We start from the raw sequence: 12,997 nt of genomic DNA, 5'->3' as shown, positions 1-12,997 counted from the left end.
AACTGTTCGTGGGTGATTAGGAACAAAAGCTGGGTTTGTTGAGAGAATACTTCAAGGCTTGCCATCACAGTGCCCGAGTGGAAAATTTCTAAAAGTCTTTTGATATGCTAGTGATGTCAGAAGCTTAATAGAATGGAGGCTTGCTCTCATTTTTGGCTTTTGGAGAACCGTAGCCCCCTTTTTTGAAAGTGCATCAGCCATCTCATTTCCATAAATACTGCAGTGTGAAGGTACCCATTTAAAAGATATCTTGTGGGAAAGTTCTTTTATGACCTCCTGACACTGTTGAATGCATATATTCTTGTACTCTTGGTAAGAGGAGATGGCCTGTATTGTTGATGTCGAATTAGACAGTACAACAGCCCTCCTGAACTAGCTCTGTCTCGATGATAATTGTTGAAGAGCCACATGAATGGCTTTCAGTTCTCCATCAAAGTGTGTGGAGTAAGCCCCTACAGGTATATAGAAACTGAAAAGCTTATTAAAAACTCCAGTTCCAGCCCCCTGTATCCTATTGGTCAGAGAGCCATTCGTGTATAGATGCATCCATTCCTTAGCCGGAAAATGTTGCTCAATTGTTTCCAAAGCTATAGCTCTTATTTGCTCTGGACTTATACTTTCTTTTTATCTACTTTCATTTCCAGGTCCAACCGCACATTAAGGAAGCTATAATTCAAAGGATTTAGCAAACACAGCAATGCTGTTCAATTGCAAAATCGATGGGAAATTCACTCTCAGTTGTGTGGCTGAATGTTTCACATTTTTTAAGATGTGTGAAACATTCTTTTTATGTAATTGTGATTGAAACAGTATTATTTTCTGTTGGAACAATTTGATATTAGTGTGTAAATCAGGAAGAATCTGGTTTTCTCCTTGCAATTTCAAATTCAGTTCATTCATATGTTTTGTCAAATCTGTATAGAATGCTAACTTAAACAGCCATTCACTGTTTGGTAATGAGAATGTTTAATTGTTATAGTGCACTTTTGAAAGGATTACTAACACCATTTGTTAGCAGTTAGTGTATTGAGGGTATTACCTATTTCTGCTTTTGACTACCAGATGTTCAGAAAATTAAAAAGGTTTTGACCCTTGGAAATTACTCGATTAATCAGTATGGCCCTAAGGGTGGAAAGTTTGGAGTGATCTAAGTGATAATTTGGCTTAACTTCATCCCAGTTGTTATGGAAAGAACCCTGGGGAAAAGGATTTAAAGATCTTTTACTGTTAACCTCCTAAGAGGGTGTTTGACTGAACAGTATTTTAAATGCTGCCATGCTGCAAAGACGCTGTGTACTGAGAAATATCCATGCTTGCTCATCCAGGTTATTGACCTATCACCATGCCAACAGGGCTGTGAATCTTCTGTTAAGATACCAATTTCTTAATTCACCGAAACTTTAGTTTTTCAATATATAGTTTTAATAAATCTTAAAAATGTATTCAAACCTGATAAAAGCTGATAAAATTAAATTTGTGTTTCATGGTAACTTCAAAGGAAAACATTTTAAGAGAAATGCAACACCTTTTGCTTTTTTCTAATCTTGATTTTTAGATGATTTGTGCAGTGTTTTTGCAAGAATTTGAATCTTTTACTCTTTTTCTTTCTTCATTATTTTAATAGCAGATAATAAATTTAATTCCAGCATTACAGTTTATTGGCAGTCCTTTTGTATTTGCCATTCTCCTTTTTCCCACATATTGTCACTCTGTTGAATAAGAATAACTTATTTCTATTTATTTTTCATACCTCATGTATGTTCTTTGCAGTCTACTCTTACGTAAGAGTTGAATTACTTCAAATTTTTTGTCGGAGGTCTTTTTTTTACTGTTGATCTAATTTTTTATCTTCATACAGTTAAAAAGAATATTCTTTCATGTCATTTTCCCTTTCTACTAGAACATTTTTGCATTGGTTTTTCTTTTCTGTTTGTATATCATGCTTTCTTTTGTTGAGATTCTGTACATATTCAATTTCTACAAGTTATTTTGTCTTCTGTTAAGATTTGAATTTATGGAGACTTTGCAACTCTTTACCACAGCTCTGGGGAAAGGGTTAGGATAAAGAGTCGCAGAACGTAATTAATCATAATTTACTGAACATGTGCGATCATACAGTTCAAATAGAGGAAAAAAAAAAAAAAAAAGATGAAAATTTATGTTTAAAAACACAGTCTTTTATTTATTTATTGAAAATTTTCTTTAGCTGGGAAAATAGATTTCCTTGAAACCTTTGCCAGGATTCAAACTCCCGATTTTCTGAATACATACTGAGCATGCTTCCAGATATGCTATGAAGGCATGCAGAAAGGAGGGAAAAAATATCTTATATACTCCCTCTTTTAAAGGGCCACTGTGTATTAGGGTACCCAGATGCCAAATCCTCATGCTGACAAATTATCATCCACCACCTTTTAGTTCGGGTGCCACTTGTAGAGTCTTAGAATATTTTGATGTCAGGAAATTGAAGAAATCAGCATTGCCCTCACTGGGATTCTGGATGCTAGGTCTTCCAAATATGTGCTGGATGTGCTTTCAGTTACATCACAAAGGCATGCGGAAAGAACAGAGGAAATACCTCTTACTGCAGCCAGTTCGTATGTGTTGGGAACCCAAATTTGTAATGACAGATACATCATAAAGAATGGTAATATACTTTTTGCACAATGGGACATATATTTACATTCGTCCATGCTATTGTTATGTATTTCAATCATTATCTCAAAGTATTTGATTTAATTTTTTGAATGCAGATTTTAACAATCATTAGTACTTGGATTCTTTCATGGCTGTTATGTTTCATTCATATACCTTTGCTTTTATTATAACAGATAGACAGAATGGAACAAAAATAGAAATTTTAATTATAATGTCATGAATAAAGACACTTCTAATAATATTTGGATGATAGAAGTGAAGATTGATAATTTAAAGATATCACATAGAAGAAGAAAAAATTACTGTATTTCTGATAAAGGTAGAAATTTTGAAAGAAATGATCTATTTACTTCAAAACATCTTGGGAATAAGGCTAGGTTTGAAGCAAAACATGTTGCTCATCAAAGTGAATACTTGAAGCATTAGCTTATATTTCATAATTTATTAAGAAAATGCAAAGTTTGAAGAAAACCATGCCTATCCTTAAACTCTTATTATTTATTTTTTTCCCCCATATTCCTAACTGTTTCTTTTTTTGTTTAACAGGAAAGGTAAAGAAGTTGCTGTTGTATATTATCGTGTTGGATATGCCCCCGAACATTATGAACCTGAGGTCTGTTTGCTTCAAGTTTTTACTTAAAATTATTTTGGAAGTCATGATTTAAAATATTATTTTTTTACTTTTACATGAAGTTAATGAAAGAATAATAAATTACCTCATAATGCTTTTTGATAATGACTTTCAAAATCTCAAGATATGATAAGGAAGAGCATATTAACAAAGTTGACACCAGTTGAACTTACAAACTTGCATTAATCATTGATCACCTAAATTTATTAGTTACTAAATTGTTTTAATTATTCTTTTTAATTTAAACCACAGGTTTTTGTGGTAAGATTCATATTCGGTTTTTCTAATATTTTGTTTTTAAATATGCCAGCTTTTGCTCTAATAAGTTGTTAGTTTAATTGTTAATGCTAATTAAGTCGTACATGTATATGTTTTGTAAATTCAAGATAGTTCTTTTTGTATATATATTCAAAATTGAATATTAAAACATTCAATGGATGAATGAATATGAATTCTTCAAATATTTATTGTTTATTGTCAGACATATACTAAATTTTTATATCATTTGATTTGATAGATGTACTTTTATATAGATGCTGAAACTTTATTATAATTTATTTTATTTTATGCATGCAGAATTTGTATTTGTAATCAGATCTCAGATTAAAAAAATTTTCCCCCATAAAGTCACCTTATAGTAACATTATATCTTATTTATCTGAAAGTTCAGAACATTTAGTCCCTCGCTAGATGCATTTAACTTTAAAGATTGTTGTTTTTGTAAATTTCTAGTAGGAAAACATGCATTACTGTCATAAGGTTTGTGCATAACTAGTGCTTAAGAGTAGTTGAGGAGAATTGTCTTCTTCTGTTCTGGAACAAAAGAAATTCTTATGAAAATGTGATTTCTTTAAAATCAAAATAAAGAATCTATATCAAAATTTTGCCATATAGATTCATTTTAGGTAAAATGCATAAATAGGTAATTTTGTAACCTAGATTTTTCTGAATATATTACATTTATTGCATATCGAAAGAAAAAATAGCAGCTGACATATTCTGCAAACTTTTAAAATTGCAATGCGGTGCAGAACAGATATGGATGCCTATGTGAATGATCTTCACTTTTATCAAGAAGATTACTCTCTTTTTGCTATGCTGCTGAGATTGTAGATGGGCATTTGAGGATACAGTTATTGAAAAGTTGATTAGGGGGATCTAAACCTTTGTGAATTCATTTGACTATGTTAGTAGTTAATTAGATTATTAAGTATGGGCGCATCAGGATCTCCTATGGAATAAAGCTGTACTAATGGCTGTGTTAGGTCTAAATGGAGGAACATTTAACCTGATAGTTACACATTTTGATAGAATTTATATGGTGAAGAATGATGGCGGTCACAATAGCAAAAAATTTACATCAATTTGCAAGACATTAATGGTTAGTCAATTGAAGTTTTGATGTTAACTTTTCAGATTTATTAAACTCAGTCAACTGAAATTTTGACATTTTGGAGACCATGGTCTTCAAAGACAGAAGACTGTGGTTTCTACTTCCTGCTTTGTATGCAGCATAATGCATATAATTTATTATTCTCAACATAAACTCCAAATCAGATTTGAGATATCAGCTAATATAGGCCAATACTTACTAATATGATACCAATACTTAATACCCTTAAAAAAATTGGCCAAAGGTTCAATTTAAATTTTATGCAACTGGAAGTCTTATTATAAACAAATAGGAGATAATTATAAATGATTAAAATCTTTTAATAATAGTCAGTCATATTTGTTTTACAGGTTAGAAGCTGATTTATTTTGGAGAAAAACTTCCAAAATTAAAAACAATCTAGTGGGTAGATTTCTAGGCAAAACTGTGAGTTCTTTTGATAATTTATATTGTCTTGTGTTTGTAAACTAAAATATGTACAGAAGTAGCAACACAATGTATGAAAAATCTTTTTTCAACAAGAGCTATTCAACAGATATTTACAGTTCATTTAAAATCTATTAAAAATAAGATTAACATTGGTGATTGTTCATGTTAGTATATGCTTGAGTTAAAAACATATATCTGGGAATTATTAAGTTTAAAAATTATTCTTATGTGAGATCTTCTAAATAATACAATTATTTATAATTTAGAATTATTTTATTTCTTGTTAAAAAGTCATTTAATAAGCTGCTTCCCTGAAAGACTATTTTTCTAAATAAATGTTTGAAAATTACATTCCAAATTACTAATTATTTAGAATTTATTGTAAAATTATCCTTGCAGATTTTCTTTAAAATTTTGTATTTTAAAAGAAACTTCATAAAAATGGCTGGTTAATTAAATTTTGTATGTCTTTATAAGGTTAAATTTATAGTGTTGGGTAATTAAAGTTTGCATGGTTTCATAAGGTTGTTTTTATAAAGTTTACATCTTTTTGCAGGATTGGGGAACTAGACTCTTGATTGAACGTTCAAATGCAATTAAATGTCCCTCTGCTGGTTTGCATCTGGCTGGAACTAAAAGAGTGCAACTCTATTTAACTCAGGATGGAATTCTTGAAAAATTTGTTAGTCATGATGTTGCAGTGAAAATAAGAGAAGTCTTTGCACAGCAGTATTCTTTAGATGTGGTAATCAGTTTTGTTTGATAAGTAAGAGATGATATTGGGTTTCAAAAACTGTGTATAATTTTCCAAAATGCAGTTTATGGAATTATTACAACTAAATGTGCTGCAATGTTTTTTTTTTTTTTTTTTTTTTTTTTTTTTTTTTTTTTTCCAACAAGTAATTTTACCCAATTTCTGAGAAAGATCAGAGGATTACACCATCTTAAAGTTTCTAAAATTTTTACACAAAATAATTTAAAAGTGACAGTGGAATAATTAATAATAATCATATTTTTTTAGGCTAATTTTGATTCTAAAGTGATTTACTGTGAAAATCTGCATAGAATTTTCTTTTCTGGTGTCCACTTTTAAAGCTTTTGATAGAATTGTTAAGCAGCTCAGTAACAAATCTGCAGTAGGAAAGAATACATGTAGTGTTGAACTTGTCGCGAACGACGCACGCTCCGCTCTTGGGGAACGGATTGAGCCTCTAGACCGACGAGAATTGAAAAAGAAAGTTTGTTTTTTGAGAACTGGCAACGATAAGTGTATGCTTTTAGAACAGTGACGCAGTAGACTAATGACACTTTTAGATATAAATAAGAATGTTGCTAAGGAGTTAGAAGTGTCTTTTGATGTTGTAATGATTTAGATATTGTTCCTCTTTTGTGTGAAATGTCAAATAAAGTGATTCATACAAAATAGTGCCAATTTTAAATGAGTTTGAAACCAAATCTTGAGTCTAAATATAATCATAAAGGTAAGCAACCTTTCTTTATTTGCTTATCTAGAATTCGGAATGATCTGTTTTTTACTGAATTGAAGTGATACAAATATTTGGCGCCCGAACAGGGACCGCCGATGTAGACTATATTGAAGTAAAAGATTTAGGAATGTTTGAAAAATAGCTACTTTTCGTTTGAGAAGTTTATTTATGATTTGAAAGTACTGATTTGTAATTTGAAATAATTTCTATCTGAATTATTTAAACATGTTTACTAAAATAGAAGAATTAAAGAAAAGACGAACTGTAGTTAGGAGTATGACTACAAAGTTGATAAATAATTGTAAAGATTACTTCCAAGAAACAGAACATGATTTGTGTATTCTTAATGAAAATATTGATTTATTAGATTCAAAATATAACAGCCTAAAAGAATTAGATAAACAAATACAAGAATTAATTGAGGCTACTGAATATGAATCGGAATTTGAAACTTGTGAAGTTTATTCCGAGAAAATAATTTCCATGAAATCAAAACTAACATTTATGTTAAAAGAGAATAGGAAACCTGAAATTCCTGTTTCGAATACAATTGGTAATATTGTGAATGATATTTCAAATATTTATGTATCTCATTCAAAAATTAAATTGCTCAAATTATCGATCAATAAATTTAATGGCGATCCTGTTAATTGGTTATCATTTTGGAACCAGTTTGATAATGCAATGCATCAGAATAGTGATTTAACAGATACAGACAAATTTAATTATTTGATTTCATTTTTATCAAGTGTTGCTTGTAATGCTGTTAGTGGTTTTGCATTATCAAGTGAAAATCAAGTTACTTAAAACACGCTTTGGTCGAACAGATTTAATTATAAATGCACATATTGGAAAACTGTTAAATTTAGAACCTGTTAGGAATGCTAACAACATATTTGCATTACGTAAGTTGTATGATGATATCGAAATACAGATAAGAAGTTTGAAATCACTTAATGTAACTTCTGGCACGTATGGCACGTTATTGACACCAGTTTTATTAAAATTAATTCCGAATGAACTGAATCTTGATTTCCAAAGAAAAAGGAAATCTAAAGATAATTTCGATGTAAACGAATTATTAGAGTTCTTAAAAACGGAAATTGAATGCCGCGAATCTATGCTACAAATTCAAGATAAAATAAACAACCATAATTTGAGCCACTTTCCTAAAGAAAAAAGAATAAATAAAATCTCTATTCCAACGGCTGCTGTGTTAAAGGTTTCAATTAACAGCTGCATATTTTGCAAGGATTCAGAAAAAGAAAAACGTACTTCCGATGCTTGCCCGAAGTCTGTAGCAGACAGAAAGGCGTCACTTCGGAAACTCGGAATGTGTTATTTATGCCTTAAAAGGGGTAACCATCTGGCAAAAAATTGCTTTTCGAAGATAAAGTGTGATTCGTGTGGTTGGAAACACAACAGTTTAATCTGTGACAGAAATAGTTTAGATGAGAAAAAATCAAATAAGAAGGATCTCAATTTGATGAACAAATCATGTTTAGAGAAAGTTTTATTACAAACTTTAGTAGTAAGAGTGCATGGCAATGGTCCAGAAAAATACTTCCGCTGTTTAATTGATTCTGAGAGTCAACGAAGCTATGTATCTAAATTCTTAGCTAATGCTATGCAGTACGAATGTATTAACGAAAGCAGTGTGATTCATTGTCTGTTCGGAGGAGCTGAAGTGGTTGAAACTCATAAACAGTTCGTTGTACGTTTAAGTAGTATTAAAAACGATTATCAGTGTAACTTCAAAGCTTTTGATCAAGCGAAAATTTGTTCTGATATTCCACAATTGAACATGAAGCCTTGTTTAAATGAGTTAAAAACCCATAACATATTTTTGAATGATGTTGAAGGTAGGCATAAAAAATTGTTTTTCGAGCATTCTCCTTCTGAAATTCATATCCTCATAGGCGCAGACATAGCGGGAAAATTGCTTACAGGGAAAATAAAGAAGTTAGAATGTGGATTAGTTTGCATTGAAACTTATTTAGGCTGGAGTATCATGGGGAAACTTCCCGTAGAAATGGAAAATAAATATGATTGTTCTTATGCATTTTCTATGTTAGTATCAGATAGTAAAATTTCTGATTTATGGAAACTTGATACTCTTGGGATATTAGATCCTTCAGAAAGTCAAACTAAAAGGGAATTATAAAAACAAACAATGACACATTTTCTTTCCAATGTGAAAAGAGATGAAGAAGGAAGGTTTCAAGTTTGTTTACCTTGGATTGAAAACCATTCTCTACTTCCAAACTATTGAGAAAAAGCAGAAAAGAGATTAAAGAGCACAGTGAAGAATTTAAGGGATGGGGGATTTTTTAGAAGATTATGACGCAATTTTTAAATCTTGGGAAGATGATAAAATAATAGAGATTGTTCCTGAGGAAGAAGTTAATAACCCCTCTCATTATTTACCCCATTGTGCTGTTATTCGAATGAATTCCACCACGACAAAAATAAGACCGGTTTTCGATAGATCCGTAAGAGCTAAAGGATCACCTTCCATAAATGACTGTTTGGAAAAAGGTCCAAATTTGATAGATACTGTTCCAGCTATAATAAATAGATTTCGACTGGGAAAAATTGGCGTGAGCACTGATATTAAGAAGGCTTTTCTGTAGATAGCACTTAATCCTAAAGACAAAGATTATTTAAGATTTTTATGGTGGGAACAGGTAAATTCTGAGCATTTGAAAATATACAGGCATAGAAGAGTGGTCTTTGGAATAACCAGCAGTCCATTTCTCTTAAATGCAACACTAACGAAATTAATGAATGAAGTACCGGAAAATTATCGTGCGAGTGCTAATAAATTAGTAGAATCCTGGTACGTTGATAATTTAGTTACAAGTGTTAATAATGAATCAGAATTAAAGAAGTTAAAAAATGATGCCACTGAAATTATTGCAAGTGCTAAATTTGAATTACAAGAGTGGGCATATAACTATCCTCGAAATGAAAGGGATGCATTTGTTGTTGAACCCATTTTAGAACAGTCGAAGCTTGATAAATTAAATGAGAATGAGTTTTTCGATGATCCTTGTGAAGCTAAAACGGTCAACATTTTGGAACTTCTTTGGAATTTGCATGATGACACATTAAGTTGTGATATTAAGGGATTAAATGAATCGAAAAATAAACCTGTTACTAAAAGAACAATTTTGTCTGAAATTCATAAAATTTATGACCCTATTGGATTCACCTATAATTTTAATTCCTAAAATTGTGTTACAAAACTGCTGGGAATTAAAAGTAACTTGGGATGAAGCTCTTCCTGAAGAAATTCAAAGGAAATACATGAAATGGAAAAATGATGCAAATCGTTTAACAGAAATAAAAATTCCTCGACAGATGATGCTTAATATTGATTCTGAATTGAAATTAATCTTTCATATATTTTGTGATGCATCCCGAATGGCATATGCAACCTGCGTTTATTTAAGAAATGAAAATGAAAATAAAGTTTCTTGTCATTTAGTTCAAGCACGATCTAGAGTTGCTCCTCTAAAACCCACATCAATTTGTAGACTAGAATTATTAGCTTGTGTTGTTGGTGCAAGATTAATGAAATCTATAAAACAAGATTTGAAGGAAGAAAATATACCTACGTTTTATTGGACAGATTCAAGGAACACATGGTACTGGATTAAGAATGAAGAAAATTGGGGTGTATTTGTTATGAATAGAGTGAAAGAAATACAAGCTCTTACTAATCCTGATACATGGAATTATGTTCCTGGCAACTTGAATCCTGCGGATATTCCGTCAAGAGGATGTTCTGTTGAAACTATTAAAGCCAAAAGATGGCATGAAGGTCCAGCATGGTTGACGTGGAATCCAGACTGTTGGCCTACTTGTGATATTTCTCCTGACAAAGATATGATTGATCGAGAAAGAAGAAAAACAGTTGTATCCTCGTTAACAAATGTAGATGAAGAATTTTCGCATTTCTTACGAATTTCTTCTTTTGAGAAAATAATTAGAGTTACAGCCTGGATAAAAAGGTATATTGGCAACTGCAGAGATAAAAACAGAACAACGTCAAAGAACTTAGAAATCGAAGAATTGAATGCAGCTGAAGTCCTTGTTTGGAAAATTGTGCAAAGGGTCTCCTTTAAAACAGAAAAGGATAAACTCTTACGACATTTAAAACCATTTGTTGATTCATCTGGTCTTTTAAGAGTAAAGTCAAGAATATTAATGAGACAAGACTTCGAAAATAAGTCGTAAAACTATTCGTAAAGTGTTGAAAAACTGCACTAAATGTAGAAGATTTGATTCGAGGCCCTCCACGGTACAATCCGCACCTTTGCCAAAAGATCGTGTTAAAGATTCTTCTATTTTTGAAGTGACAGGTATCGACTTAGCTGGCCCTTTGTTTTTAAAAAATGGATCGAAAACGTGGATCGTTTTATTTACATGTGCTGTATACAGGGCAATTCATCTTGAACTTTTAACGTCTTTGTCAACAGGTAACTTTTTATTGGCTTTCCGACGTTTTATAGCACGCAGAGGAAGACCTGAAATTGTCTACACTGATAACGATAGTAATTTTATTGGTACAAATTCACTCTTAAAAATGATTGACTGGGATAAAATTATTAAGAATCATGTTGTCAACTGCATTAAGTGGAAATTTATCCCACCAACTTCTCCCTGGTGGGGTGTATTTTGGGAAAGAATGATTGGCCTGATGAAAACATTCTCAGAAAAGTTTTAGGTAATGCCTCACTGAAATATAAAGAACTCTCTACAATCCTGCGTGATTGCGAAAATATCTTAAATTGCAGACCATTAACTTATATTTCTGAGGACTTGGAACTGGAACCCTTGACAACTGCAATGTTTTTTCGTGATCTAAAAGAAAGTGGCGTTCCAGATCTAGATATTATTGATGCCAAATACTTACAAAAAAGGTATGCATATCAGATGAAGGTTAGAGAAGATCCAAGAAAACGGTTCAGAACTGAATACTTAGGACAACTGAAAAACCATATTTTAAAAACAGAGAAATATGTTAAACTATCGGTTGGAGACATTGTGTTAATAGAAACGCCTGAGAAAAGAATTAAGTGGCCTCTAGGAAAAATTATAACACTCATCCCAGGAAATGATGGTGTAGTTCGTTTAGTCAAATTACGCACCAAAAATGGCAAAATCCTTCGACCCATACAACGAATTTATCCGTTGGAAGTCCATTTACAAACGGATAATATAGGAGACTGTTTGAGAAAAAAGCATTCTGATAAAAAAATGTGTGAAAAGCCTACAACTTCTATTGGATCTACAGATTTTCGTGCCACTGACAAAGATCAGTCAGATGAACTCAATCAGAATCCCCTCAAAACAACTAGATGTGGACGAGTGATCGAACCCCTGAACGATTAAACCTCATGAACTTTCAACCAGACTGTGGCTGAATTTCAACTTGGTGAAACTCATCGGGGGGAGTGTGTCGCGAACGACGCACGCTCCGCTCTTGGGGAACGGATTGAGCCTCCAGACCGACGAGAATTGAAAAAGAAAGTTTGTTTTTTGAGAACTGGCAACGATAAGTGTATGATTTTAGAACAGTGATGCAGTAGACTAATGGCGCTTTTAGATGTGAATAAGAATGTTGCTAAGGAGTTAGAAGTGTCTTTTGATGTTGTAATGATTTAGATATTGTTCCTCTTTTGTGTGAAATGTCAAATAAAGTGATTCATACAAAATAGTGCCAATTTTAGATGAGTTTGAAACCAAATCGGAGTCTACAAAAGCGGAGAACCAGAATCGAAGAAAGCGGATCATAAAGGTAAGCAACCTTTCTTTATTTGCTTATCTAGAATTTGGAATGATCTGTTTTTACTGAGTTGAAATGATAGAACTTTTGGATAAATACCTCATTTATGGAGAAGTTCACCACAATCAGTGTCTACAGAACAAGTCGTTATTAAGTGGTAGTGGCCAGTTAAGTGGGCTTAATGGGTTTTCATTTTCAGCAGGGTTGAATCCATTTTTTAAATAAATGGATAAATAGCATGCTTTGTTTGTATCTTTAAAGAACATACCCTTCAATGGGCATGAAATTATCTTTAATCTGAACAAAATGATCCCCACACAGGTAGTTATTCTACCCAGACTGGCTACAAATCAATCAGTGTTCTGATGAATTGATCAGTTCCTGGATAAGGGTTTACTAAAGTAATAATCATAATAATTACTGGGCCTGCTCTGGCATAAATATATGATATGCAGATGTTGACTACAGTTTTGGAATATGCTGTTTAACATCTGTCAAAAAGTGCAAGATCTATTGCATATGAGGTAAGAATTGATAAATGTATTATATAGATGTAGCTGCAGGCACATAAAATGCATTCCTAACTATACAGTTTTAAACTGTTC

General features: G+C 32.0%; 1 protein-coding gene across 1 annotated transcript in view; it reads left to right on the top strand.

The window, feature by feature from the left end:
• Positions 1–12,997, top strand: part of LOC118183362 (glutathione synthetase-like) — a 53,628-nt gene that overhangs the window by 29,026 nt on the left and 11,605 nt on the right. The window contains exons 8-9 of the mRNA XM_035352870.2: positions 3,205–3,271; positions 5,668–5,856. Coding sequence (XP_035208761.1) covers positions 3,205–3,271; positions 5,668–5,856 — 256 coding nt within the window. The remainder of the gene's footprint in view (positions 1–3,204; positions 3,272–5,667; positions 5,857–12,997) is intronic.

The sequence above is a fragment of the Stegodyphus dumicola genome, chromosome 1 (assembly GCF_044657685.1).
Source record: "Stegodyphus dumicola isolate Sdum_Otavi_A_Nest chromosome 1, ASM4465768v1".
Lineage (NCBI taxonomy): Eukaryota > Metazoa > Arthropoda > Arachnida > Araneae > Eresidae > Stegodyphus > Stegodyphus dumicola.
The sequence above is the reverse complement of the archived record's forward strand: the minus strand, read 5'-3'. Positions and strand labels throughout refer to the sequence as shown.